This window comes from Porcisia hertigi, chromosome 35 (genome assembly GCF_017918235.1).
Source record: "Porcisia hertigi strain C119 chromosome 35, whole genome shotgun sequence".
Taxonomy (NCBI): Eukaryota; Euglenozoa; class Kinetoplastea; order Trypanosomatida; family Trypanosomatidae; genus Porcisia; species Porcisia hertigi.
The window spans coordinates 1161773-1189363 of record NC_090594.1 but is presented as its reverse complement, the minus strand read 5'-3'; the positions used below and the strand labels follow the sequence as shown (position 1 = coordinate 1189363).

The window sequence follows — 27591 nt, the reverse complement described above, 5'->3', positions numbered from 1 at the left end:
GCTGTGATGTGTGTGTGATTAGTCACTGGAATACATATACATTTGAGGAGACGAGTATCGGCTATTCACTCTTCAGCGTTCAACCCGCCCCCCCTTAAAAAAAAAGAAAAATATTTTTTTCTTCTGCCCCTTCCACGAGATTGTTGGAAGTGTCGGAGGTGTCTGATATCGTGGCGCACTAACAAGGCAGTGGGCTGAGTCGTCGTCTTGATTGACCAAAGCACCTCAGGCCATCACGGAATACTTTGCAGGTTCACTTGCGCCTGTGCCAGTGTAGTTGCTGGTTTAGTTCTGGCCCGCGCCTACGTCTCTTTTACGTCTATCTCTGTTATTATTATTATTATTATTTTTGGTGTGCGTGTGTGTGTGTGTGCGCGCGTGCCAAAGTCGCTGCTACGACTTACCCCCCCCCCTCTGTCTTATCAATTCCTCAGTGTCGCACTCTCTTTTCGGACGGAAGCGAGCTCCCACAACGTCACACCCCCCATCTCTCATACATACAGGGCGATACGTGAACTCATATCGATCTACATGGGTTTGAAAACTATATTTGTATATCACTTCTAGACAAGGGTGCAAAAGCACGTGATACACACTATGCGGTCATTCCACGCCTACATCTTCTCGATCCACTACGGGACGGCTGGCTGGTCTGTGCTCCTGTCGCTGCTCGCACTGGTTTTGGGGTTGGACTGGAGGATTGCTCTCGCGATCGCCTGCCTGGGGGTCCTTCTCAGTCGCGCGGCCTTCTACGTACAGCCTTTGCAGTGCTTTGCCCCGACTGGTGGAAACTTCAATGTAGGCGTGCGTGAGGTACTTGGCGATCGCGGTGCCATGAGACCGCCCGTCACCATAATTTATCCGACGGCAAGCGGTGCGCCGTGGGGCGGAATCGACTACATTCCCTTTCGCGAGAAGGGCTACCTGGAGGGTTTAGCCGCATACAGTAAAATCCCATACTTACTGGTGAAGGACCTTTTATTTATGCGCAAAAAGATGCGAGTTGATGCGCCTCCGGTGCCTCTCTTCCAGCGCAACGGCGCCCCACGTCCGATGGTTGTGTTCAGCCACGGTCTTGGTGGATTCCCGCACCTGTACAGCACACTATTGATGAACATTGCTGCGCGTGGTGTCATCGTATTCGCGATGACGCATATGGACGGCAGCGCTGCGTTCTGCCGTGACGCTGGTCACGAAATACGCATTCCTCTGAACATCAAGGTGAGATGGACAAGCGAGGATCGCGAACCGCAGCTGGAAATGCGCATCCGAGAGACACTCAACACAGTGAAACGCATTTGCAACGGAGATTTGCTGCGGGCCATGGAGTACGATGAGGCAACGGTGAAGAAATGCATCGAATCGAACCCGCTCGTTCACCTCGTTGGGCACTCGTTTGGTGGCTCAACCTGCCTTGCGTCTGCACTGGAGGACACAGAGGCTGCGAAGGCAAAAGGAGCGTCGAGCAGCATCGCGAGCGCTGTCGTTTACGATCCGTGGATGGTTCCACTGCAAAAAAGAATGTTCTACGAAAGACTCAGGAGCTCGACAGAATCGTGCCACTTCATCACACCTACGCTGCAGTTTTTTTCGGAGGAATGGATGCGGAACGAGGCGGAGTCCTCTTTTTTTCTTACCATCAAAGCGCTTGTCGATCAACAGGAACACACAAAAGAGGAGGCCGCACTCGTGGCAGCTGCCGACGCGAAACTGAAGTCCAGCAATATTTCGTGGTACACCTTGAAAAACTACCGCCGCACCGGGCATTTGTTTTGCACGGATGTCCCGTTGTTTAATCCGGTGTTCCACCGCGCTCACTACATGACGATGACACCGCAGGTCTGCATTGTCCGCATCGCAGTGGAAACAGCGCAATTCCTGGATAATATATCTGGCCCTCTACCTATTGATATCAGCCTACTCAAGGACCCGGTGCTCGCTGAGATGCTGCGATCGTAAAAGCTGCGTCACACATGGCGTGCCGAGATCATTTGAGTCGCCTCATCGTCTTTCCCCATGTAAAAAATCAAGATAGGAAGCTAACGGCACATGCATGCGGGAAGGACACAGTTATTCGGGGGCTCCAGCTTATGATGGACTAATCGGTTAGGACAAAAAAACCGTTAGCCATCTCTTTTTTTTTCCTACAAAGAAAGCAAAACGAAGACTTCTCGGGTGTGCGTAGAGAATTGAAGGCGACATTTTCTTTCCGATATACCACGAAAGTAACTCTGTTCGAGCCTCCTCCCTCTGTGTGTTGAATTTTTTGTGCTACAATGCCTTTGAGCCAGTCGCAAACGCGCATCTTTTTTTTCCCCCCCTCCCTCGGGCTTTGAAGACCCGTTCTACTGCCCCCCCTCCTCTCCGAGGAAAACACATTTCTGTAATGCCCGTTGCACATCAGCACAAACACCTTCTAGGCGTGTGTGCTTATGACCCCTCTCTTCAATAACAGCACCACATTGACACTGATTTCCTTTTGCTGCCTTTATGTACGATACGCTTATGGCTCAAGCGGATTCCGCAGTGATGCGCACTCAAATGTTTTTCCTCTCTGTGTTGGCCTGCAGAGAGACAGACAGACAGACAGAGAGAGAGCGGGAGGCGGAGGAGGAATACATGAATCCCACCACGGTGAGAGCCTTTCCATACTGGAATCAGCTTCAGTGTGAAGCTCATGAGAGGGCGGATGTCGGTGCCTCCTGCCCAGATGAGAGCGGTGAATCGGTGGGGCTGTGGGCTCAGAGGGTGTGTTGACCATGCGGCTCTGCTCCCTTGTTTATTATTTGATGGAGGTTCAATACTCCAGAAGCTTTTTTTAATTATTTGGTGGTGAGGGAGGTGAAGGCACATGAGAGTGTTTTACCAGATTCACGCAACAACTTATCTCCCCCTTTTTTCGTCAATCTTTTTCTTTTTTTTTGCCAGAGAGCCATTGCGGCGGAGTCCCTGCACTGTTTGCACACTGGTACACTTCTGTGTATGAGGAAGCTAGATTTTCAAGTGCCACCTCCCTGTGTTTCTCCTGTGTTCCTAGCCTGCTTGACTCGGGTAGCCGCGCCCGACTTCAGATAGTAACCTTCCTCTCCTGTATTTGCATCCGCATACTCCAAAGGACTCCCAAACCGGAGAAAAGCACAATGCCACCTCGCATGCTACACACCATGATTCGCGTTGGCGACCTCGACCGCTCCATAAAGTTCTATTCAGAGCGCCTGGGGATGAAGGTGCTGCGCAAGTGGGACTGTCCGCAGGACAAGTACACTCTTGTTTTCCTCGGCTATGGAACTGAGCTGAATTCGACGGTGCTCGAGCTGACTTACAACTACGGTGTAACATCCTACGAGCATGGCGAAGCGTACGGACACATTGCCATTGGAGTCGAAGACGTGAAATCTCTGGTGGCGGACATGCGTGATCACGGCGTGTCAATCGACTACGAAGATGAAAGTGGCTTCATGGCGTTTGTGGTGGATCCAGATGGGTACTACATTGAGCTCCTCAACGAGAAGATGATGATGGAAAAGGCTGAGGCAGATATGAAAGCGCAAGGCACCGCGTAAAGTCCTCACGCTCTCTCTCTCTCTCTCTTGCGCCGTCCTCCCCGATTTGCGCCTTCCGTCAGTATCGACCTGTGACGAGGAAGTGGACGGCGTTGTTGTCCTCGTGAGCGCGCTGACGGGTGACTGCAATTGGAGGGCCGCCTGAGGAGGTGATTATAATTCACGCAACTTTTCAGTGCAGGAAGCAGAAGCGGAGAGACGGTGATGGCGGGGCCATTGTGAGCGCAAAGCGTTGTGGAGCATATGTTTAGATATATGCGCAACCGTAATAGAAAAAAGATGTGATCGCCGAACACTTGCAGTGTGGAGCCCAGTTTTCACTGTGCTCTTTGCCCCCTGCCTCTTTCGAATGTCTCATGAGCTCTGTTTACATGGCCGAAGCTTTTCACTATTTACTAATCTTGATGGCTTTCGCGCTGCAAGACAAACCGTTCTCCGCATTTTCACACATGACCAGCGCACAGATTATTGTGTGTGTGTGGTGGGGGAGATGGGGATGGGTGGCTGTGTCTCTGTCGCCTATTGCGCCTGGCACTGCACCTATTCTTTTATAGGGGGGTTACCCAGATGTGTATGCGTATGTGTGTGGAAGGGAGGGGGGCCACGGTCGGAGGTAATGGTGTGTCCACTCTCCCCCCTCCTTTCCCTCAGTGTGTGATTCTCGCACTTGCCGATATGAGCAAACGACTTCAAAGACCGACATTGGGAAACACAACGCAGAAGTAGTATGCGCGTGTGACACTTGAATTGTCCTCTTTTCACGCGGCGACGAAGTTGGAGGCAAGGTGATGGGTGGGGGGGGGGGCAGGGAGAGGGAGAGGGGTTCCAGTTAACGACGTCTGAACACCGTCTCTCTGTAGGTGAGCAGTCGACTCATCTTGCAAGGGTACACAGACACATACACGTAGCGCAGTGTTTTTTTTTCCCTATTGTTTTTCCTCGTGGTCTCCAGCGCTGTGCATGTCATCGCGCTAAGAGCGATATTGCCCCCACCCTCAGCTGCTTCAACAATCTCGTCTTTACTCGTCATGTTTTTTACTTTGCTTCACCGTCTCCCTCTCTTCGCCACGCTGTTATTGCGCTGCTCACCGTTTTTCTTGCTGTGATGGTGGTCGTGATTCTCGTTTTTTAGCAGGTCTGCTGATGAGTGCACACACACGGCTCATCGGCAGCCGGATCCCCCAGCATCTTCCAGTTGTGCTGGCAGACGCGAGCTGTGTCGTTCCCGGTGTGCCTGGGGAAGGGAGAACACATTAACACACGCGTGTATAACATCTGCAGAGGCCATTGTCCATGCTCGGCATTCAGTCATGGTACACCGCGCTGGCGATTCCGACCGTCGTCGTCGGGGGCTTTGTGGCCACCCGCAAACGTTTGGCGTATCAGTGGAGGGAAGAGCTCATGGACCCGGAGGGCACTGCGTACCCCACCATGACAGACGCTGACATGGAGTTCTTCCGTCGCGTCGCCCCGGCGAGTGCCGTGGCCGCGGCTGAGGCTCTTGCCGCCCCGCTGCAGAGGCGGCGAGTGAAGCCGCACGGAAAGGTCACTGCCAATGCCTCGACCGAGGGCGCATACGGATTCACTCTTACAGCGAAGGAGAACATCGGTTTGTGCGTGCGAAGTAATGTACTGCCGCCGGAAATGCGGAACGTACTGCTCAACGAGGTGCAACGCTGGTCGCAAACGCTGGGCAACAACATGGATTCGCGCAAGGTTGACGCCGTTCAGCGATCAGCGCAACTGGCGATCGCCCGAGAGGCTGTGCGAAGCACCGAAGGGGACACCCCCGGTAAACTTAGCGATGGCGGAACGCTGTCGACGTGGCTTGACTTTGATTTCCTGAAACACACGCGAGTCATTGCTGACCACCCTGAAGACATTCAGCTCATGAAGGCCCCGTGGGGCACAGGCGACCGGATTCGCCTCGCCGAAATGCCTGCCTCGCTGCGCTACCTGGTGGAGCGCACTCGGCAAGCATTCGAAGGCGTTGGGCGGCTGCGGCATGTCTATATCGAGTACTCGCCGACAGGTCAGTTCTATCGGACCCCTCGACCCCCAAAGTCGTACGATGGCCACGACTATGTTGTCATTCCCCTTCGGCGTGACCAGAGTCACATGGTCGTAACGATGAGCCCGGTGCTGCGATCACGGGTCAGTGATTTAGGGGAGGTGCTGGCGCACTCCTGGACTAATCGCGATGTGGATGCGTTGTTGCCGAGTGGGTGTATGTTGCGTGTGTACGGAAGCGCGCGTTACGAATGGGGGTGGGGGATCCGACCGGGGCCTGCGTGGTTTGGGAGTCGGCTGAACCTCCTCGGGACTGCAAAGACTGCTGAGTCGAGTATAGAAGCTGGCGCCGGCCTGTGGAATCGCGTCAGGCGAGCATGGCGGCCTTATGGGGAGAGAGATAAGGCCTCTACGATTTCCTCCGCGGCGAGCGGTGGTGGTGGTTCAAAAGATGCAGCGTTGATCGTGCTGCACTACGAAGGACCTCGTTCTTCCACCAAGCAGCGGTCTCTGTTGCTGCAGCCGGAGATTTGGATATTTGGCCAGGCGCCGTCCGTCGAAGCGTTTGAGACGTGGACCGAGGACCGCCCCACCGCCGACTCAGTCTGTAAGGAGGGGCTCATCTGGTTCATCCTGCGCAACTACTTCGACATGCTCACTGTGAGCTAGCTGCACACTTTCCAGGCGGAAAAGGGAAGAATAGACACAGAAAAAAAATGCACATGTTATTCCTTGATGTTGGCAATCTTAGTTTTGCCCCAATGCTAGACTTGGATCGTGTTGCCTGCTCCACGACTCTCGAAGACTGGACGACGAGGCTGGGGTGAGAGGAGGGCACTCCAGTGTGGTATCAAAGAAGTCATCCCCGACGCTGTGACTGAACTATTCAATCTCGTGTCCCCTTCCCCCCCTCTCTCTCTTTCTCTCCCCCGCAATGGCGATGCGGAGGCGCTTCTGCTGATGAGAGGGAGTCGAGTGTTGGACCTTTTTGCGGGGCTCAAGAGCAAATGTATTTGCGTCCGATATGGGCGGAGGGCTTCTGAAGGAATATTTGTCGGAAGAAGCGTTCCCTGTGAGCCTGCTTGGAAAACTCTCTTTAATTGGTGTCAACGCTACGTGCGCGCACCCCGCACAACGTCGGATGCTGAGTTCTGGGAGGCGCCTGCGTTATCTCGAGCAGTGCGCCATACGGCGACCAGCGTACTAAAACGAGTTGTGGGGGCGATCAGGGCAGCGCGGGTGAGTTGAGCTTCAGGGTGAGACTGCGCGCACGGGAGCCGATGAGCCACCGCTCGTCTCTCGCTGTCGAGCACCAGGTCACAATCATCTGATGAGCCGTATCGAGGGGAGCTGCTCTTAATGTTCTCCAGCAGAATCCTCATGAGGGACAAGGCCAAGGAGGCATTGCCTGCGGGCTACCACGTGAGCACAGTTGGGTGGAACATCTGCCTTCTGCCAAGTGATCGGTTTCTTTTCCCTCACATATCGTTTCTCCGTTGGACGAACCGATAAAGGTTTGCTGAGAAAACAAATCAAAAAAAGGAAAAACATACTGGACAGTATTTTTTTGTCGTGTGCAGAGCACCTGGAAACAAACTCCAGAAGGGACAGAGAAGTGCCGAACTCGCTATTCAATGCCCCCCCCCCTCCCCCTGAAGATGTACACACCCACGCACACAGAGAAATGAGTACAGGAAATCCTTTTTTTTCTTGGCAGATCGCAGTGGGTACATTCATTGGAACGCTATACTCGTGTTCTGCTATGGCGCCACCCGCCTCTCAGCATCCCTGTAAGCTTCCCTACCTGTGCTCTTTCTTCATGGGCTGTACATCTTCTAATTCTGTGAACGCTGTGCGTATCTTTCGAGCCACATCAGTACAGCTGCCCCCACTCTGTTGCCCCCCCCCGCTCATACACATACGCGCATCCCTCTCTCTTCCTGCATGCACAAAACCAAAGAAAACACGAAAAGAAACGGTGGTATAAACACAGAAGTACTAAACCACGTTTGCGTGTACCTGTCGTGCCTTATCACTGGACTGGAGCGGCAACTCAAGATTGCTTTCATTCGTTCTGCATCCGTTGTGGTGGCGGCAAGGTCGCCAGTCTTCCACTGCTGTCGCAGCGGCTTCACCAGTTCCCCCCTTCTTCGTTTCACTGGGACACGCACACGACTGAGTGGACGCACGTGTCACCAAGGGCATCTTTCCCTACCTCCCTCCTTCGAGCACTTTTTTTTTCTGTTTCCGGTTCATGCCGTCCGCAGTTCAGCACTGCTGCTGTAACCTTTATCCACATTTCCCTCTTCTCGTTCACCTCCTTTCCACTGTTCCGCCGCCCCTGCCTCTCTATCGCTCTTTTTTTTTCACCCCAACTCCAAAGACAACAGGCGCGGGGGTACGCGCACCGTAGAGAATAAACGCCTCCTATCCCGTTTTACGCATCGCTGTGCTTACATTTTTCTTTTCTTTTTTCCTCAGTTTCCTTGCGTTTCCCGAGAAGAGACAATACATCCTCCCTTCCCCCCCACCCTCCGCACCCACAACGAAGAGGGTACACACACACCCTTTTCTCTTTTCTCAGCGTGTGGCTGGGTAAAGCGCGAATAGTATTATAGAAATAAACACACACACACACACACACAAAACAGGGTCAGTGGCGGTGTGGAGATTCGAGTGGAGGACGTCGTTTGTTTGGGCTTCCTCGCCTGGAGTACGTGTGTCTGAGGGGGATATCTCTGCCGTGTGTTTGTGTGTTCCTTTATTATGTTCATTCATCCATATTGGCAAGCACAAAGGTTTTTGATCAATTTTGTTTTGAGGGGGGGGGGGCGCCTCTGTTTTGGGGCATCAATTGTTTCATGGGCGATAGCGTGTGTGTTATGATCCATCGCCACTTCCCCTCCCCGCGCCTTTTTTTTGTCAGGATAATACCGCTTCGGACCACACGTTATTGTGCGCTGTTTTCTCCTCGCCGTTTTTAGACGCCGAAGAGTCGGTGGTCGAACTCCCAAAAGAAGCCTTAAAGACTTTTTTTGGGGGGGGCAAGGGGCAGCACACGAAAGAGTAGAGAGGAAAACGAAAAAAAAACAGCGGAGAGAAGTAAATAAAACAGAAGCGGGGGTGCGCTGTTCCAAGCAAAGAAAGGAGAGAGGGGAGTAGAAGACACATCCGCTCAGCTGGCTCTCGCATCGACTCGTCGCGCACGTACCCGTTTCTTCTCCCGTGCACCTTCCTTTTTCCTCTCTCTCTCTATTTGCTCGCTTGTCTTCACGGCAATATTACAACGTTGTGAGCGGCAGCATCGTCCTTTTGAAAAGAGAGTTTCGCATCACCCTTCATTTGTAGTGTGCGCTCACATCCGTCTTTGTTTCGACGCGCGTGTGTGTGTGTGTGTGTGTGCGTGCCCATACGTTCAGCTGCCTGCGCAGAAACAGGTGATATCTGATATCAGAAGGGTTGGTGCTGGGTCTATAACCCCCCCCCCCAGGGACGCAGAGAGAGTGAGTGTTTACCCATTGCAAGTGCTCCTGTGTTGGTCTTGCTCATCTTTTTTGGTACTCCGTACGGTAAACATGAAGGCTTGTCGGCTTTACGGCCGGGCCGGGCTTCCTCGCCTAGTGCGAAGTGGGGTTGCTAGTTCCATGCGCGCCATCACGCAGAGACCGTCCTTGTCGTCCAGTTCACATGATGTTGGTGGTAGCGGAAACAATGACGCTGCCGTGGGGACCACCCCCGAAGCAAGTTCTTGTTTGCCCTTATCGTCATCCATCTCGTCTGTTCCCTTGAGCGGCGACTGCGCTGCCATTCTGAGATATCCTTACCAGGTAGTCAGCACCGAGGCGCAGCTGAGGGAAACTGTGGGAGTGCTTCAGCGAAGTCGGCAAATCGCCATGGACGTCGAGGCCTTCTGCACTCCTGAAGCTAACAAGTCACCCCAACTTGGGCGCGTCTCTCTTGTTCAGGCTTGCGGTGACGTGGTACCAGTGGTGTTCTTGTTTGACGTGCTTTCTCTCTCAGTTCCAGTCTTCGCCCAGGCAATGCAGCCCATCTTTGACGACGATGCCATTCGGAAACTCTTTTTTGATTGCCGGCGCGATATCGAGGCGCTGAGCACGCAGATGAACTTGACGCCGAAGCGTGTCCTGGATTTACAGCTTCTCTTCACAGCTGTCCAGTGGAAGCTGCGCAGCGTGAACCGGCGGTCTGGCATGGCGTACGTGCTTAAAAGTATAGCCGGCATCCACCGTCAGGATGGCGACTCTGCCGTCCAGACGGCGATGATGGTTGGCGACCGCCCTGTTTGGGATACTCGACCATTGCCAGAACACTTTCTCGAGTACGCCGCAGACGATGTTCGCCACATTTACCTCCTCTCCGCATATTTTCCGTCACTGACACGGCAGGTGCCGGAGGCAGCGGTAGAACGGCTCACCGCGCAGTATGTCGAGCACTACGGCGTTGGGCATGCGGTTACGGTCGAGGCCGATGCCCAGCCGGCGCAAGTCAACACTGCTTGGCTGGAACGGTATATCGGGCCTGGAGGGGTTTGCAGCTTCTGTGGTAGCAAAGGGCACACGGAAAAGGAGTGCTTTCGAAAACTGAACGGCAACATGCGCTGTTCCTTCTGTGGCGGTGTGGGTCACACGGCGCGTAATTGCTACCAGAAACACCCCGAACTGCTCAAGTGCGACCGTTGCGGTCAACTGGGCCATAGCTCGTCGCACTGCTACCGTACCAATCCCTGCAAACACTGCGGTGGCAATCACCGAAGCGAGAACTGTCACCAACGCGCGTCTATCGCGAACTCTTGAGCTCCATTCAAGAGAGAGGGTCAGAGGCGGCCCCGCCCCCCCTCCCCCCCCCCTGGAAAGCAGAAAACAGGATTGTAGCGTTGCGTGTGGGCCCGCTCTGTAAAGAGGTGCAGCGTGCAACGCAAATGGGGGTGCGCTGTTTTTGTGTTTCACTGCGCGACGCTTGTTATCTCGTCGTAACACTCCTGTAAATGAAGATACCCCGAAAAATCAAGTGCGTGCTGTCTCTGGCGGTGGCCAATCATCACCGTTGGCCTCTTTTTTTTCGTGTGTGTGTGGGGTGAGGTGGGATGGGGAGTATGTGCGCTTCCTGTGCCGTATTGGGGCACAAAAGGGGTGGTGTTTCACAGGGACGAGGTCTTACGAAAAAGACAGCTCAGGTGGGAAGCCGTGTGGTGCTCGAATACGGGCAAGCCGTGTTGGTGGAGCGGCGGGCTTCGTCATAGCCGCCCTACTTTCCAATCGGGTATTGTCTATGTGTGTGTGTGTGTCTTCTTTTATTCCTCCCGCTCCCGCTCCCGCGCTTCTTGTGCTCACGAAACAACTTGTCTGGCTCCCAACGCGATCTCTTTTTGTCGGTGCTTCGCACCTATACTTGCTGCATATGTGGATGTGTGTGCTAACCTCGTGTCGATGAAGAGACAGCGAGGGACGTGTATTTTCTGACAGTCACCCCACCACGCCTCCTCTCGTGAAGGGTTGGGGCGAGGTGCGAAAGCGCCGATACACAGTTGGTACAACTCTCGACCGCTAAAACCGGGCAGTAGTACCACTGTTGGAATACTCCTATCAACTTCTTCCTGGATGAATGCTTTTTGGTGTTCGGTCAGATCGGAGGTCACGGCAAGCGCCTCCTCTCGCGCCACACCCTCACCTCACCGATGTTTTTGAAAGGTGTAAACATGAACTCCGTGTGGTGTGCTTCGTGTTGCGGGGTTGGGCAGATCTCCACCGGCTGCTAATTGTCCGTGAAACATTTCTTTACCTCCCTCCCTCCCTCCCTCCCTGCCCCCGCTGTTTCCCAAAGGAGTAACTGCCGCGTTCACTGCTTGCATACCCCGTGTCAGTCAGCGCACTTGTACTAGGTTCGTGGATGGCGCGTCGATGTCGCCAGCGATTGTCGAGAATGTCGGGTGAGCTCACATCATTAGTGTTTAAATCCTCTAAGAAATCAGTTCCAGAGAAGGAAAAGTCGCCTATTGTGCACCGCTGTTCTTGGAGTCACTGTATAGATGCGGTTAAACGTGACGCTCTGCTCCCGCATGTGCTGCCCAGGGCCCTGCCGATAAATGACGCACAAACTGTTTCTTTGTTATTTCGCGTTTCCTCATCCCCCCTTTCCCCTTGGGGGGGGGGGGGATCGGCCGAGAATTCAATGGACTCTCTCGCAGAGTGACACCACGCGTGATCTAACATGCCGAAATCTCTCAGCTGTGACTCCTATTCATCTCTTCTCTTCCCACCTCGCGGTTTCTTTGTTTTTTTCACTTTCTTTGTTTCCCCGATCTCACGCGATTGTACTCAACGGATAACAGCAAAAGGGTATGTGTCCTGTTTGTTTTGCCCCTTGTTTATTTTGTATGTGTCCTCCTCCTCCTCCTCCCCCCCTCTCTTCCTCAACTTTTTGAAGTCTGTTTCCTAAGTAAATACACACACACACACACACACAGAGTGCATACTCGCGTCACGTACCGGCCTGTCTGAACTACATCACCTGCACACCTGCAAGGTTGGTTGGGGGAGTACCGTGTCTCTCACTTGACCTGCAGCCACAATAGTGGCCACAGACCACATACCGTGTTCCTTGGCCTATTGCACCCTTCGCTTCGTTAATAGTCCGACGACGTTGCCGTCCGCCGCTTCCCCTCATTTCTCAAGTTTGACTCTTGTTTTCTTGTCAGGCTTGCGCCTCTTTGTGTCGTACCATCTGGAGGTTAGGCGCATTCTTGGCATACTCTGTCGCGGTGTTGCCATCGTCGTCACACATACATCGTTGTTTCTTGCATGGGGCGTGTGTGCGCTGCGCTTGGCTGCTTAGTTGTGGTTCTATTCCCTCTGTCTCCTTCTGTCTCCCCTCTCCCCCTCTTCTCCCCCTCTCCTCCTCTTCCCTCTCCCCCCCCACCTGCGCGCGCGTTAAAGAGGAAGCAGGTCGCCATAGACAAAAGCGCAGATATTACCGATAGTGGGTGGCGACATAGGTGATCGGACGCTCTGTGACTTCACACGAACAGAAGTAAACGTGGCCCACGCGACAAAGTCAGAAGAGAGAATACAGCGTAAACTCACACTACTTTGAGTGTGCTTTTCTCATCTCAACTTTTGTTGCTGTTTTTTTTTTGTTCTTTTTTCAGACCCCATCAGACCCCCGATTGCCTCTGTTTCTCCCCCTTCTCCCCCTTCTCCTGCGACTCCTTTCACCATTACAGACGTGTGGTGGGGTTCAATCGGCGAGCACTCTGGCGTGCGCTCTCTAAAGCCCCTCTCTCTCTTCCTCTATATTGCTGGATTTCTACGTCGTCCTGAAATTCACTATGTTCCGATACCTCGCTGCCTCTGCCACTCGCAGAGCTTGCGGCTTGACTTCAGCCGCATGCACGGCCGCTGCGCCTGCCGCTCCCACCACCTTTGGTTCCTCCACCACCTCTGTCCGTCTTTACTCGAGCGGCAACAAGGATTACTACAAGATGCTCGGCGTGAATCGAACCGATGATTTGAAAGAGATCAAGAAGGCTTACCGGAAGCGTGCGCTAGAGACTCACCCAGACCAGGGTGGCAGCAAGGAGGAGTTCGCAGAGGTGGCAGAGGCCTACGAGGTTCTTAGTAACCCCGAAAAGAGAAAAATATACGACCAGTACGGCTCCGAGGCGGCGAATATGCCGAATATGGGCGGCGCAGAGGGGATGGGAGGCTTCGGCGCTGGCGGCCGCTCTGCTGAGGAGATTTTCGCCGAGTTCTTCCGCAGTGGAATGGGGGGCAGGGGCGGATTCGGTGATATGTTTGGTGGCGGTGGTGGTCGTCATGCCACCCCTACCCTCCAGCCGCTGGAGGTGCGGACGCGCGTGACGCTGGAGGACGTCTACAAGGGTGTGACCAAGACGATGCGAGTGAACCGTCCGAAGGTTTGCTCGGATTGTAATGGCTTCGGTAGCAAGAGTAAGACCGAGAAGCCAAAGTGTACTCAGTGCAATGGGTCTGGCCACGTCGTGCAGCAGCATCGTATGGGACCTGGCATGGTCCAGCAGACAATTACCGAGTGTCCGCGATGCTTCGGCACCGGTTCAGTAGCAAAGCCGGAGGACCAATGCCTAAAGTGCCGCGGTAAGGGCTACCGCACCGTCTCGGAGGACGTGACAATCGAGGTTCCGCCTGGCGTGCCGTCGAACGTGACGCTCGTGGTGCGCGGCGAGGGTGGCACGATCCCTGGAGCACCGCCCGCAGATATGCATCTGCACATCGAAGTGAGCCCCCATCGGGTTTTCCAGAGGCGTGGCAACGACCTTATTGTCAATAAGGACGTGACACTGCAGGAGGCGCTTCTGGGGCTGCGCATGCCCCTGAAACTGCTTGATGGCCGCACCGTCAACGTTGAAACATCGGCCGAGCACATTTTGAAACCAGACGGGGTGATCAAGGTCACTGGAGAGGGTATGCCCGGTGTCTCTGGGGAGCGCGGTGACATTTACATCTTTACGCACCTCAAGATGCCCAACAAGCTCACAGACAGTCAGAGGGAGCTGATCAAAAACGCCTTCGGGACTCCCACCTCCGATGCGAACGCTTCGCTTGGAAACACCGTGAAGGCGCGGGTGATGCGCGAGTCTCGCGAGCAGCTGGAGGAGCAGAGACGAAGCCTGTGGGCTTCGCAAGAGAGTGGTGGCCACGGCGGCGGCGGCAGCTCACGCCGCTCCACAGGAGGGGCATCTGCTGGTGGCGCTCAGCAGGTCGAATGTGCGTCACAGTGATGGAACATCCCTCCCCCTCCTTTTCACCCCGATGAGCCTCTTTTACGAGGTTCTGCCGCTCCCATCCTCATCGATAAGGGAGGGTGGCATTGGGAAAAACGGAGACGGAGTCAAGGCAGCGTTATATCCACAGCCCTCTACTCCCGTGGAAGAGTAGCCGACGATTAGAGGCATCCATTTTCTGTGTGGATCTCCTGGGAGGAGGTATCTCAGGGTTCTCAGTCCAGGGGGTCGTGCTGCCGCAGGCCAGATTCCCGGCTCCGCTCCCATTTTCACCTCTGTTTTGTGTGAGCTCATTCCCCTTGAACACCGATGTTCTGTGATGGAGCGAGCGCATGATTTTTGTGGTGCGGGTTTCGCGCTTTGGGGCGAGGCATCTCCGCATGCCCTTTGTGCCTCGTGAACGCTAGAGATGCCATGTCGGAGGTATCCATTGCTCATCGTTTCTTACACAGCCGTCCGTCTACGCCGTCGCTGGAGTTTGATACCTGTGAAATTCTATTTAATGTGTTGTTGTTGGGTCGTGCGCGCCTGTCTTGATCGTTGCTCTTTGGGTGAGTCGTAGCGTCTTCGTTTCACATGAGTCCTTCCTTGGCCGCGTTTTTGCTTGCCCCATCACATCTACTCCCCTTTATAACAAACAACGGTTCTCATATGCACTCACCGTCCACTCGCCACCATGCCAGGCCTACACGCCGGCCTATTCACGTAAACGCCATGTCTGACTGTATGCTGCGGGGGGAAAAAAAAGTAAGAAAGAAAATAAACAGTGCAGCGATGCCTGGCCAGTGTGCGTATGTTTGTGTATGTTCCTGTATTCTTCACATCTAGCTAAATCCTAGAGGCCGTGAGAGACAAAAATGGAACGGAGGGACGGAGCGCCTTTTCAGGCGCCGTGCTCCACACTGCTGTCCGTGATGATGCCTATTGGATGGGCTGCGAGATGGGGCTTTGTCTCCGCTTTATATACACATATGTTCATATGCAGGCGCTACCTTTGTGTGGTTTTGTACGGAGGAAGAGGATGCGGGGGGGGTAGGGGAGGCTCTAACGCTCGGGGTGGGCACGTGCACATTTTTAGGAGGTCTTGCTCCGGCGCTTCTCTTTTTTTTTCTCTTGCACGTACTGACTCAGCTGAGCGAACTGCTGCGCACCAGCGGCCTGCGTAATCGACCAACTCTCTCTTTCTTTCGCGTATACCCATTCCTTCCCCCAATTTATCCCCGATGGCTCTTATTTGTGAGTTCCTTTGCTTTTGGGCTTGGTTTAACATTTTCACGTTAGAGTGGAAAAAAAAGGAAGCGATAATGTTTTGCGGTGCTGTCTCCTTTTTTCAGGGCGGGCCCACTGGGTTCACGGTCTCTGGACTTGACCAAAGAGAGGATGGCATTCCCGTGAAGGTTCTACGGCTCTGGGCTTGGTGTGGGGCCACCGACTCGTTCTTGCCCACGCTCCGATAATTCCCACAGCATGGGCTTCGTTTGACAGCGAGCACGGCGATAGTGGACAAACTGTCCAAGAGCTGTTGGCAGCGTTCCCCCCAGCCATCGGCGATTTGTTGTTCGAGGTATGTGTGAAGGGAAATGGAGGTGAACCCGGCATTATTGTGCCAACACCGCTGATTTCCTGCGACGGATCCAGCAGCTGGCAACAATATTCCATAGCGTGAAGACGTCAACAGTCGAGGAGGAGGAGGAGGGGGGGGTGGGCATTCGCTTTGCTTGCCTCTCTTCTTCCGAATAGCTGCCACTCGGACCTGTAAGGCCCTTTCAGCGTTCGCTATGTAGATGGCCAGCCCTTCGCTCTGGTGAGGCAGCTCCGTGCGCTTTCTCGCAACATGGTAGCAAGTGTCACGCATGTAAAGAGACTTCAAAGTCGTGCGTGCGGCAGCGCTGTTTGTGCTGTCTTTCTGCACAGCAAAAAGCGTCAGATCAGGCTCTGTGGCGCGCCATATTTCGGAGAGGATGACTCGCGTTGGCGAGGATACCGCCCCTCCCCTCAAAGACGCAGCTGTACCAGCTTTTTGTTGGATACTCCCCCCCCCCCCCCACTCCCAGTGTGATCAAGAGAGAACAGCTGTCATGGGTCCCGCTGTTGTTGAGGTGGTGCGGCGTGAATGGTGGATAAAAAAGAGTGCGCTTGGCACCATCAAAACCGCCGTCGCTCGCTGTGGTACCCTGGTGGTGAAAGATGGCATGTGTGATGCAAACGAGAATTGGTCATGGTATGGCGACGGAAAAACCTCCGCTCTTCAAGCGAATCTGTGCTCGCGTGAATCACAGGCACGGTAATTAGAAGAGTCATTCCCACGTCGGGGAGGCTCACGATGACTGCACCCCACCGTCACAGCCTTGCCCTCAACGCGTGGGACGGTTAGTTCAGCGACACGCGATGCCGCGCATTTTCTTTCACTGGTGCGCCAAGCGTGATGCGTGTGAACCTGTGCGAGTGCCTGCACCCCCCCCCACCACCACCACCACCACCCTCTGTGAGGTGAAGTAGTTTACCGACTGGGGAATTGAGTACCGAGGTGGGCGCAGTGACTGACGCAATGATTTCAAGAAAGGAGAAACACCTTCCCATAAAAGGCAGCCCTCCAGAGGGCTACACCCTGATCACTAGAGTGACGGCAGCACTTTTGTGGGGAGTAGGCATGCCAGTATCGTTTATCATCCACTTCAGTAGCAAATGTTGAGTCCTTCATACCCGACTTGCGCATCCTGAAAAGGCCCATCTATGTCGAGCACGCACACCACTTCCACCCGCACTCCCTCCCTGGTGGTGAGTACATCATGACCACGTTGCGTCATGATCTCCCCGCGCCGCCTTTCGCATGGCTTGGTGATCAGGACTGTCGGTCCTCTGAGCATCGGAACGGTAATGAGCGGTTGTTCGAAGGCATGTGTCTTTTCTGTGATGAGCGCAAGGGGCAGTATACCCCCCCCCCCCCCGCCTAACTCTCCGAGGTTGCGGCGGCCACTGGGGAGGACCAGGAGGGGTGATGTGCGTGGCGGAACGTGTTTCCGACCCATCCTCATGCGCTATGTTGGGGTAGAGGGGGGGGGGTGACCTCTGCAGCCTATGTGGCAGTCCGGGATCGCCCTCTAGGTCGTAGTCACATCCGTTGTGACACAAAAGAGAGCTTTGGAATCTTGAGGGTTGCCAAGCAGCCAATCCTGGGGAGAGGGGGTGGGGTGGAGGCGCCACTCTCCAGCGCTGGGAGACCGAGCTTTGGCCGCAACTCAAGTACAGTGGCGCTGTGGAGGTATGTCTTACCCGTAATGAGGCGACCGTTGCGGTGTTTTCGGCACCTGTCCTTCGCCAATGGGTCATGTTGGGCGCAGCGCCTTTTTCGGCGTCCGGTGACTAGTTCTCGCCGCAGAAAACGCGCCGTTCGTTTGTGCGCAAGGAAGGTTGCTCATATCAGCGGTGTTGTGCCTCCTTTGGACTTGTTCCCATTCGATCCAGGCGAGAAGATCAATTCTTTCTCTTTTGCCCCACGCCTATCAACACGCATCTCACCCCCGTTCTGCTTCCATACATCCAGCCCGACCTCTAATGCAGTGCCTGATAGCAACGCTACCTTCTGGGATGATCAGCCTCATATATATATATATATATATATATATAGTAGACAGATCATCGTACTGTCAGCGGCGCCTGCCAATGAGGATCTCACGCTGTTTGGAGCCCACTGCCGATTGTGAAATGACAGAAATGCAGTCGCTCCACCTGCAGGAGACAAGGGAGAGGGGAGAAATACTCGACACAGTGATCTGGGGTGCTGGTTCAGATGCTGAGTGCGCGTTTTTTTTTTTTGGGGGGGGGGGGGTGCTGTGCACACGGTTGGCACTGTGGGGCGTGTCATGGAAGCTCAAAGTGAGGGCGCTGACTGTTCACAGAGTGTGGCTGTAAGCCGACGGCATGAACAACCCTTTCAAGCCTCGCCCTCTATCTTTTTGTGGGCGCCTGTGAAAATATTTCCTGGTTGTGGAGGAAAAAAAGGACTGCAAAGGGAGGGAGGGGGAGGCGGAGCAGTCTCGGGCATGTTCACCGCGTTCTGCTTATAACCTGCTTCACAAGTGGAAAAACTGAAAAAGTAACAAAAAATCTTGTCGAGGTTCACATCCTCAAAAAAAAAAAAGAGGCGGAGGGGGCGTATCCCCAGTGGAAGCCACCCGAGAGCAATCGAAAACAAAGGGGGTTCGTGGAGGATTGCATTAGCTGTCCGGGGCGTTCAACGAATTTCACATCGTCTACTCCGTGTAGGTTTCAACGTAGGCCTTGTGCGACACCACCGGGGGGGGTGGGGGTGGGGTGGATCTCGTTTCGTCACCGTCAGCCCTCTTGGCCTCTCTTTTGGTTTGTTTTTTTGCACCACCCGCTTTTCGCTTCGTCCTCTGAAGGCACAGTGGAAGTTCCCCCCCCCCCCAGAATAGCAGACAGTCAACACGGTAAAAGGTATTCGACACTTCGGCTCGAACGGGAGCTCCCCAAACTTTTTGACGTCACCTCTCGTCTCAAAATTCTCTTATTCACATATACATATATGTATATAGATTAACACACAAACACCGACCCTCACAGCTAATGCTAGTGTAGGCTTGTGCTGCGGAACCGGCTATTATTATCACCCATGTTCAAAGCCAACAGGATCTTTGCAGCGCACTTGCCCTCGCTGAATTTCGGTACGAACAAGACGGAGTTCTTCACCAATCTGTGGAACAAACCCCAGACACGCGATGAGCGAGTGAAGGAGTACGTGCCAGAGGTGCTGGACGAGAGTCTTGAGGAGCAGCGGGCGGTACTTGAAGAGACCACATCGCGTGACATGATTGTCGAGCTCGGCAACAAGATTTTACAGGAGATCGACAACAAAAGCCCCACGCCGAGCATTGCACCACACCTCCACAAGCTGTTGCTGGAATACGGCGCAAAGGATTTGATTGCGCAAAGGCCCCTGAGCTATTTGCTGTATCCGAATTCCTCAGCCCTGTCGGCTGGGGAGCAGGCACATGAGCTCGTATCCAGCTTCCCGGATAACTTTCGGGCCATGATTGAAGAGGTCGAGCGCAACGGCTGCTCCATAAAAACACCAGCAACCGCCCTTCCCACAGCGGTGACCCACGAGCCCAGCGGAGAGCCCTGTGCACCAACGACGGAGAAGGTTGACACACCAAGTATGCAGGCCAACAGAGACGCAGTGATGCCGGGGGAGTCCCAGCCTACTCAACTTGGCGACGCGACTCCTGTCGACACCAAGGCCTCAATGCCACATCAGCAGACCAGCGGTGGAGTAATCATGGCTTCCAAGGAGGAATATGAGCCGATGGATATCACATTGTTTGCGAAAGTGGCAGCTGGAATGGCACTGGCAAACTTGCATTGCGGGGACATGCGCAACGCCCTACGCTGTGTGGACGCCGGCATCGCTCACGCCAAGGAATCATCGCGCCTGGGTGGGCTGCTGGCACTGAAGGCGGGCTTATTGGTTCGTCAGAAGAAGTTTGCTGAGGCAGTGGATTCTGCAAGATTAGCCGTTGAAGCCTCGGGAAACGTCCAGGGTTACCTCCACGGCGCCTATGCCCTGCGCAAACTTGACCGCCTGGAGGAGGCGGTGGCACTGCTCGAGGAAGGCCGTGAGGCTCACCCCATGAATACGCTCTTTGAAAACCAGATTGAAGCCATTCAGAAGGAGCACAAGCTCGCGCTGCCGGCATCTCCTCCCTGTCCTCGCCAACAGACACGACCGCCTTCCCTAGAAGCGCTTCCGTCAAAGTGATCTCAGTCAAGTTTTAGGTGTGTTGCCATGTGTGTTCGTGCTATGCATGTGTTGGATATATCGTGATCGGTAACAGCGAACAAACTGTTAACTGCTTGAGTAAAAAAAATTCTTTTCTTGCCAGGCTTTTCAGTAAGCGGAGACGGTCTAGGATATGTGCTTCTCTCCTCATTTTTGGGCAGGTGTTTGAGTTTACTTGTATACTTTGAATCGGCCGCGATTGTGTCCTGTTCTCGTGATGACGTACCTGTCGCTGACCCGTCGAAACAAACTTTCTGTTTTAGGCAGAGTTGTGGGGGCCACATCTCTGGGGTCTCTGTGCCCCCCCCCCCTCCTCCCCCTCCTTCAGGGTTACTTGGATTGTATTCTCAATTTCCCCTCCCTCTTTCTCTCCCTTACTGCAATCAAATCCACGCACACGTGTATAAAAGTGTATATATGCACATTTATAATCGGTACGTATAGGTATCCTCACCCTGTAGAGAGTTGCTCTAATCTTTTTTTAAAAGTCGTAAACGCAGAGCCAGACCAAAGACATCTGTGCCAGAAAGCAGAGTCCATCACTGAGGATTGAAAGCAAAGCACTACAGCCCCCCCCCTCCTCAAAAAAAAAAAGAGCCAACAGGCGTGGGAGAAAGGGGAGAGGGCGGTATTGCAGGTTGGAAGATAAACAAGGAGGAGGAACGCAAAGGTTTCGGACGGTCGTGTGGCGTATCGCCCCCCCCTTTTTTTTTCAGTTACCTGTTTTTTTCTGTGCTTCTTTTCAGCACATTCTTTTTTTGACTTTGCGGGTTTGTGCGTTGCTGGACTCCATTTTTTTTTTGAGGGGGGGGGTCAGGGGCGAACAGCTTATAGTTACACTACCAAAACAAACAAACAAACAGTGCGAGAAGAGAGGGGCGAGGCGCGTATATGTACACTACACTCAATTTTTCGCTGATACATAATTGTGCTCTCAGCAGTGGTGGCTGCACTTGCCTTCTGAAGGGGTAGCGTCGAGGCACTTTTCAGTGTCCGGGGGGAGGAAGGGGGGGGGAAGTAAAGCGGCGAAGAGGTGGAGGAAGAACCGTCGGCACCGCCATGGCTCTCCCGCTGTAGCTTTACTTTGTGCCGCTATTTGAATTAGTGCTTAAACTAGATGTTAGCAGTAAACATGGAGCCTGCTATGGATCCGGGTTCCCCATTCGAGGAGCTGAATGTCTCCTGCTCCAGTCACGAGGAGACGAAGACCGCTTTCACCTCCAAGTCTGAGATTTTCTACAACAAGGGCAACGAGCACAGCTGCATCAACTGCTTCCTCGTCATGCGGTTGGAGCGGCGGGCGAACGAAGAGGAGGTGGTCAAGATTTCCTGGTCTTACCCGTACACCCCGTCGAGATCGCTCTCCAGATACCCTAATTTAGGCAAATTCGCGATGGCAAACGCTGGCACCTCATACACAGTGGATCAGCTCAGCTACACGTTTGTGCTGACAGACAGCAAGGGTGTTCGTGAATATGGTCACACGACAGCCTTTGTGAACGGCGAGGCAGTTGTGGCCATATCACCATATCCGTGGTGCGGCTTTTTCTATCGACTCGCCTACCTGTTCGTCACAAATGGGAACGAGGGAGGACAGAGGCTGGTTAAGGCGCTGTGCAACTGCCCTACCCCGCCGTCGGGGGGCATGTTCAACACTCCGCTGGACCTTGGCCTAACCTTTAATCGTCCTTATGATCGGCTTTGCTCGTTCATCGACACCGCACCACTCGACATGCTTGTAATTTTTCCCGACCTGGACGTGCTATTCTCCGTACTAGCGGATTTGATGTTGGAGAAGCACATCATTATTGTTGGCCCAAACTTCTCGATCGTGTCCAGGGTTGTCATGTCGCTGCAGGCGCTGGTTGCCCCGTTTGACTGGATGCACATTCTCATTCCAATTCTGCCAACCTCGCTGCTGAACGTCTTGGCCGCACCGCCACCCTATTTGGTGGGTATTCTCACCTCTCAACTACCACACGTGGCGCGTGTGCCACTCGACTCGGTGGTGGCGGTTCACCTCGGCCCCGGCGGCATCTGTGACCGCGTCGACTACCATAACGAGGCGCGGGATTACCTGCCGCACTCCGGCATGTTCAGCGCACTGCGGACGGGGCTGTCGATACTGCGTATGCGGCACCCAAAGGACCAGACGGTGCGTGACCTGTGTAGTTTATTTCTCACCTACTACGCATCTCTTTTTGGTGAGATTGTGCTGAAGGGGGCGCACGGGTACGTGCACGACGAGAGCGGGTCCGAAGATACGCGTGTTTTCTTCGAGAAGCTGCTGTGTACGCAGAGCTTTACTATCCTGAGTGAGGAGGTGAAAAAGTCACTTGACGCCCCCAACTTTGACTGGATGGATAACGAGTTCATCGTAGCGGCGGTGCGAGGGCAGCGAGACATCTTCCCAGCTCATTACGAGGCCCTCGTCCAGGAGGAAAAGAACGGTGGTGGTTTTGTTGAGAAATACGGGGAATGCTTTGGTAGTAGAGAAAAGTTCACCGGTTTCACAGCCGCCCTTCACGGCTTTGGTGGTCACCAGCTTGGTGTTGGACGCCTTCTCATGAGGTGTCTGTGCTCGCACTGTTGTGGCCCCGACTTCTCCGAAGAACACGATGACGGCTACTACCCTGGTAACCGCATCGGACAGGCGATTCACCGGCGCTGCTACCACTCTTTTTCAGGAGAATCTCCTGTGATCATCGACGAGACGATGTCCGAGATGTCGTCTACGCGTGTGCCCGTGCCCGTGCCGGACGGTGTGCGGGAGTTCGAGGTGTCCGTCTCCGTGACACAACGGTGATTCACGCAGGAATACTCTCCTGCTGGACTCTCTGCGTGGTGTTGGGTAACCGGTGCAACGTGAGTTCAGGCCGTGTGGCGCCGTATAGGGGCACACACTATCCATCGAGACACACACACACACACACACACACGCAAAGGACCATGCGCTGCACCCGCATTGCGGAGATGCGCGCGGGTTTTGCCGGGTCGTAATGTTTTTTCCCTCAGGGTCTCCGCTGAAAATGGTCTCGTACCCGTCCCCTCACCCCCGTCATAGGATGTGCGTGTGTGTGCGTTTGTTTGTGTACTTTTTCCGTCGTCGTCCTCACTGCTGGCGCTGCTTATGATGCGCATTCGCTTCCCCCCCCCCTCTTCTCACGTTTGTTTTTCTGTGTCTATGCGTGTGTTGTATCTCAGCTTTATGTTTCAAGCTTCCTCACTCCTCGCCCCCTCTCCCCCTCACCACAGAAACACGCACCAATCCCCATCACCTCTCGTATCCCATCTGTATTTCACCTACTTGACCTGTTTGCAGATCTGTTATGCGTCTCACCGTTTCCCATCATGTGGTGTTCTCCTCAATGCATCGCGTTTGTACACAAGAAAAGGGAGGAGGAGAAGAGCACAACACGAACAAAAAAAAGACGAGTTCTCCACCGGAAGGTGGGGAGAACAAACGAAGCACCTCAGAGGTACCGCTCGGACCACCCTCTGCCCGTCCTCACATCACGGCTCTTCACGCTAGTCTCTACAACCCTCTATTCTTCTCTGAACACTGAGACGACTCGTTCCCCCACGAGCCATACCTCTTCATGCGACGTGTGACGCGCGCTGTAGCGTTGAAGAGTACGTGCTTGGGTGATACACAGTCGCCCTCGGGCGTTTGCCAATGTATCCGAGTAGGATGGAAGACGTTGTGCTCTTCCTCGGCAATCCCCAAACAATGCGGAGATGTTGACAATAAATGATTCTAAGATGTGAGCTGTGTTTACTACCCCACTCCCACGCCTCCCCCTCATCGTATTTTCAGTGGATCCGGTCGGGGAGCTCAACGAGCACGGCAAGCGCAACATGTCCTTAGCCGCTCTTGTTGTACCTTGACTTACCGGCCTGTTGCCGAGCTGCTTAAGCTCCTTACTTCCATTACTTTCTTTTCACAGCCCCCCCCCTTGCAAATTGTGCGCCTCAAACACGAGCCCACTCGTTCATCCACGCCCTGATTTGGGGCTCTAGTGAGGATGTCTCGAGCCGTCTCCTGCGTCGGACAAGGCTTCCTGTCTGGGCGGCTGGGTAGCGGGGGCTTATTAGGTACAGCGGCGCTTTTCCTTTGTGGCTCATCCAGCACAGCAATGGTGAAAATAAAAGGCGCTCGCCATTACGGCGCACTAGCTGCACCCAGCACATTGCTACGCGCCTCCGCGAATCGCTCGCTATCGCATTATCGACCTTTCACCAGCGAAGACGAGGCAGCCCTGGCATCGGTGCTGTCGAGCAAGCCACGCCACGTCGCACGCCACATTCGACAGTCAATGCTCCACTCCCGGCGTCGAATAGCCCAGTTCCGGAATGCGGTGACGTATCTCATGATTACGCTTCAATCGAAGCTGCAACGCAAGGATATACGGCCAGAGGACGCCACGGCGATCATGGAAAGTCTAATGCGCGAGTGCGTCGACCTCCGCCAGGGCGACATGGCCCATCTTCTCTTTCGTGCCGCACTACGATTTAGAAAATATGGGCTGACTATCGCTTTTCAGTTTGTGCGCTACCTGTACGAGTCCTACAAGCGAGAAAGCGCCAAGGAGCTGATGCGCGGCATGGCCGAGGAGCTAAAGGTGCACGACGAGATGAAGGTGCTGGCCGTGTTGGCGTATCAGTTCAGTGGCCAGCGAGAGGAGAGTGCCGTGTTGTGGAAGGCAATCGCGAAGGAAACGCTCACGACAAGCGATTACTGCGCGGTGCTTGAAGGTATGGGGATGACGGGCTGCTTCACCGACGTCGTCGACTTCTCCAAGCGAGTCGTCGAGGACGTTGTCGCAACGAGGCGGTACAATATCGACCTCAGCGCCGTGGTATCGCAGGCAGTGGTTTCGAGTCGCGGCAGCAGTCTTGCTCTGGACTCTGTTGTGCGCCTCACAAAGGCCCACAAGCTTATTCTGTCGGATGTCGCCGTAGGGGCCCTTGTGCGGTCGCGGCTGCAGGAAAAGAGCGTGGAATCTATCGCGGATGTGTACAAGGTTGAGGCGGAGCTGTGTGCAGAGCTCGACCGAGTGTCGCTCGGGGTCGCGGGCGACTCGGCTGTGGTCGCGAAGTTGAGCGAGCTCATGTCGCGCAGTCACGAAACCGGTGATAACATCATGCTGGAGAAGGTCCAGCACATTCGTCATATCGTGGAGGACGCTATCGCCAACGACACCTTGGACGACTTGGACCCCCTCTACGCGTCGTCGCTGCTTCGCGGGCTAGGGGTATTGGGCCGATTGGAGGAGATGCGCAAGTGCTTCGATCTCCTCGACAAGGCCGGTCTCGTAAAGGACCACAAGCTCTACGATGAGATGCTGCGGTGGTACGCCCATGCGTACAATGTCAAGGAAGTCATCGCCTTGAAAGAGGAGATGACCCGCAGAGAGGTGTACCACACAACACAAACTTACAAGAACGTGTTTCGCGTTTTGGACCGCTACTATCCCCGGCTTGTGGAGAAGTACCTGGCGGAGATGCAGAACCGGGGCATGCAGGTGGATGGCTCTATGTACCCGACGCTGGTGCGCGTATTTCACGCCCTTGGCGACTACGCCAAAGTCGAGCAACTCTTTCGAGATGCGAAGCAGAAAGCGGCAAAGGGAACCACGTACAACATGAGCCCAGCGCTCATCATCCAGATGCTGCGCTGCTATCCAAAAGATGTTATCCGTGGCGACGCGATTGTGCAAGACGCAGAACAGTACGGCCTTCTCGCCAACGAGACAGTGCAGGCCGAGGTCTTGAATCACTACGCGTTAAATGATCGGCCCGACTCGATGGAGACCTTCCTGGCTCGCCTACCTCACAAGTCGGCGAATGTATACCGAGTTTTGCTTCGCCACGCGACCCTGCACCGGAACCGCGCGCAGTTCAATGCTGTATTGAAGGAACTGGAGGCGCAGCAGGTACCGTTGAATGAGCGCCTCTTCAGCGTCATTGTCACTTCGCTGGCGCACTTCCAGGATACCGAAGGGGTCCGTCATTACGTGCACAAGGCGCTGTCGAGCAATCAGATTCACACCCCACTTTTTTTTTCCGATGTCGCCTCGGCGTTCGAGAGGCTCGGCGACGTGGATGCAGTCGATCAGTGCTGGGCAGGCCTTCTCGAAAGCAAAATGACGGTGACGATGCCCGTGTACAATCGCTTTCTTGATGTGTACATGACGCTCAACAACATGACGAAGGTGCAAGAAATTCTGGACACCATGATGAAGCTCGTACCGCCGAACCCGGTGACCGCCACGACAGTGGTGGACATGCTCGGTAAGATGGGTCGACTCACCGAGATGGAGGCGATCCTCGACGAAATGTCGAAGTCTACAAACGCGGTACCGACACTCATCACGTATCACCAGGCGATGAACGCCTACGCAAAGTGCGGGGACGTCACCAAGATGGAAGCGGTGCGCGAAAAAATGAAGTCCGAGGGCTTTCAGGAGAACGCCGTCACCTACAACATTTTGTTTGAGGGGTACGGTCGGGCCAAACGGTTCGAAGGCCTCGCGGAACTCGTGGAGGAGCGCAGGGAGCGTGGAATACCGATGGAGGAGTTTGGCTACGTTGTGCTGCTGAACACGTACGCCCGGGCGCGCATGCCCGCTGAGGCCGAGGCGCTTGTGGACGAAATGGTGAGCGGCGGCAGCATCGTCTTGAGCAGCCGTTTACTTGCCACCGTCGCCTCTACCTTCAGTCAAATCGGCAACGAGGAGCAGATGCAGAGGTACATCTCTCTTTTGCTCTCCCACCCCGAATGTCGGCTGCGAGACGTAGAGTCTGTCTACGTCATATACGCACGCCTGCGGGACACCGTAAAACTACAGGAGTTGCTGGATTCGGCAACCCTGCCGAAGAGCGCGTTTATCTACAACACGTGCGTCAGTGCTTTTGCCCGCTCCGGCGAGCACACAAAGGTGGCGTTTCTCCTCACCGAGATGGAAAAGCGGGGGTTCGCCCTGAGCCGCAGTACAAGCGTCATTTTGAGTAGTCTACTGCTCAAAGCGGGCAAGGTGGATCTGGCACAGACTGTGCTGAAGTGGAAGGGGCTGACAACGGCCGACGTTGACACGGGCAAGATGGAGGCTACCGCCGAACCAGTGATGTCTTTGCCGTCTCTTCCTGACGGGGCTTCTTTACACCGGTCGACTCCGCAGGATGACGAAGTGGGCACCGAAGAGACTGATCTTTTGCTGAGAGACGACAATGATCACACGGTGGACTTCATCGATGATGATGAAAGCACGGAACTCACGCGGCGGTGACAAAGGCGTGGCTGGTGATGCCAAAGAGGGCACTCCCTTTTTTTTTTCTTCGGTAGGGGAACGGGATTTGGTGACCAAGGCTTCTCGGACCTCGAAGAGGAAACGCGCATTGCATAGACTACTGGTCCGTGGGATTTGGGTGTTGCGTTG

At 54.4% G+C, this 27591-nt stretch overlaps 8 protein-coding genes across 8 annotated transcripts; all 8 read left to right on the top strand.

The window, feature by feature from the left end:
- Window positions 1-597: 597 nt before the first annotated feature.
- Window positions 598-1959, top strand: JKF63_01302 (uncharacterized protein; the record flags this gene model as incomplete). The annotated part of the gene is made up of 1 exon (XM_067897349.1): window positions 598-1959. The coding sequence occupies one exon, from the start codon at window positions 598-600 to the stop codon at window positions 1957-1959; it is 1362 nt and encodes a 453-aa protein (XP_067753506.1).
- Window positions 1960-3140: 1181 nt separating this feature from the next.
- Window positions 3141-3563, top strand: JKF63_01301 (uncharacterized protein; the record flags this gene model as incomplete). Its single annotated transcript, XM_067897348.1, has 1 exon — window positions 3141-3563. The coding sequence occupies one exon, from the start codon at window positions 3141-3143 to the stop codon at window positions 3561-3563; it is 423 nt and encodes a 140-aa protein (XP_067753505.1).
- A 1293-nt stretch (window positions 3564-4856) lies between these two features.
- JKF63_01300 (uncharacterized protein) lies at window positions 4857-6242 on the top strand (the record flags this gene model as incomplete). The annotated part of the gene is made up of 1 exon (XM_067897347.1): window positions 4857-6242. The coding sequence occupies one exon, from the start codon at window positions 4857-4859 to the stop codon at window positions 6240-6242; it is 1386 nt and encodes a 461-aa protein (XP_067753504.1).
- Window positions 6243-9148: 2906 nt separating this feature from the next.
- On the top strand, window positions 9149-10387 carry JKF63_01299 (uncharacterized protein; the record flags this gene model as incomplete). Its single annotated transcript, XM_067897346.1, has 1 exon — window positions 9149-10387. The coding sequence occupies one exon, from the start codon at window positions 9149-9151 to the stop codon at window positions 10385-10387; it is 1239 nt and encodes a 412-aa protein (XP_067753503.1).
- A 2531-nt stretch (window positions 10388-12918) lies between these two features.
- Window positions 12919-14349, top strand: JKF63_01298 (uncharacterized protein; the record flags this gene model as incomplete). Its single annotated transcript, XM_067897345.1, has 1 exon — window positions 12919-14349. One exon carries the CDS (start codon window positions 12919-12921, stop codon window positions 14347-14349), a length of 1431 nt encoding a protein of 476 aa, XP_067753502.1.
- Window positions 14350-18985: 4636 nt separating this feature from the next.
- JKF63_01297 (uncharacterized protein) lies at window positions 18986-20131 on the top strand (the record flags this gene model as incomplete). The annotated part of the gene is made up of 1 exon (XM_067897344.1): window positions 18986-20131. The coding sequence occupies one exon, from the start codon at window positions 18986-18988 to the stop codon at window positions 20129-20131; it is 1146 nt and encodes a 381-aa protein (XP_067753501.1).
- A 1138-nt stretch (window positions 20132-21269) lies between these two features.
- Window positions 21270-22958, top strand: JKF63_01296 (uncharacterized protein; the record flags this gene model as incomplete). Its single annotated transcript, XM_067897343.1, has 1 exon — window positions 21270-22958. One exon carries the CDS (start codon window positions 21270-21272, stop codon window positions 22956-22958), a length of 1689 nt encoding a protein of 562 aa, XP_067753500.1.
- A 1330-nt stretch (window positions 22959-24288) lies between these two features.
- JKF63_01295 (uncharacterized protein) lies at window positions 24289-27441 on the top strand (the record flags this gene model as incomplete). The annotated part of the gene is made up of 1 exon (XM_067897342.1): window positions 24289-27441. One exon carries the CDS (start codon window positions 24289-24291, stop codon window positions 27439-27441), a length of 3153 nt encoding a protein of 1050 aa, XP_067753499.1.
- Window positions 27442-27591: the final 150 nt, after the last annotated feature.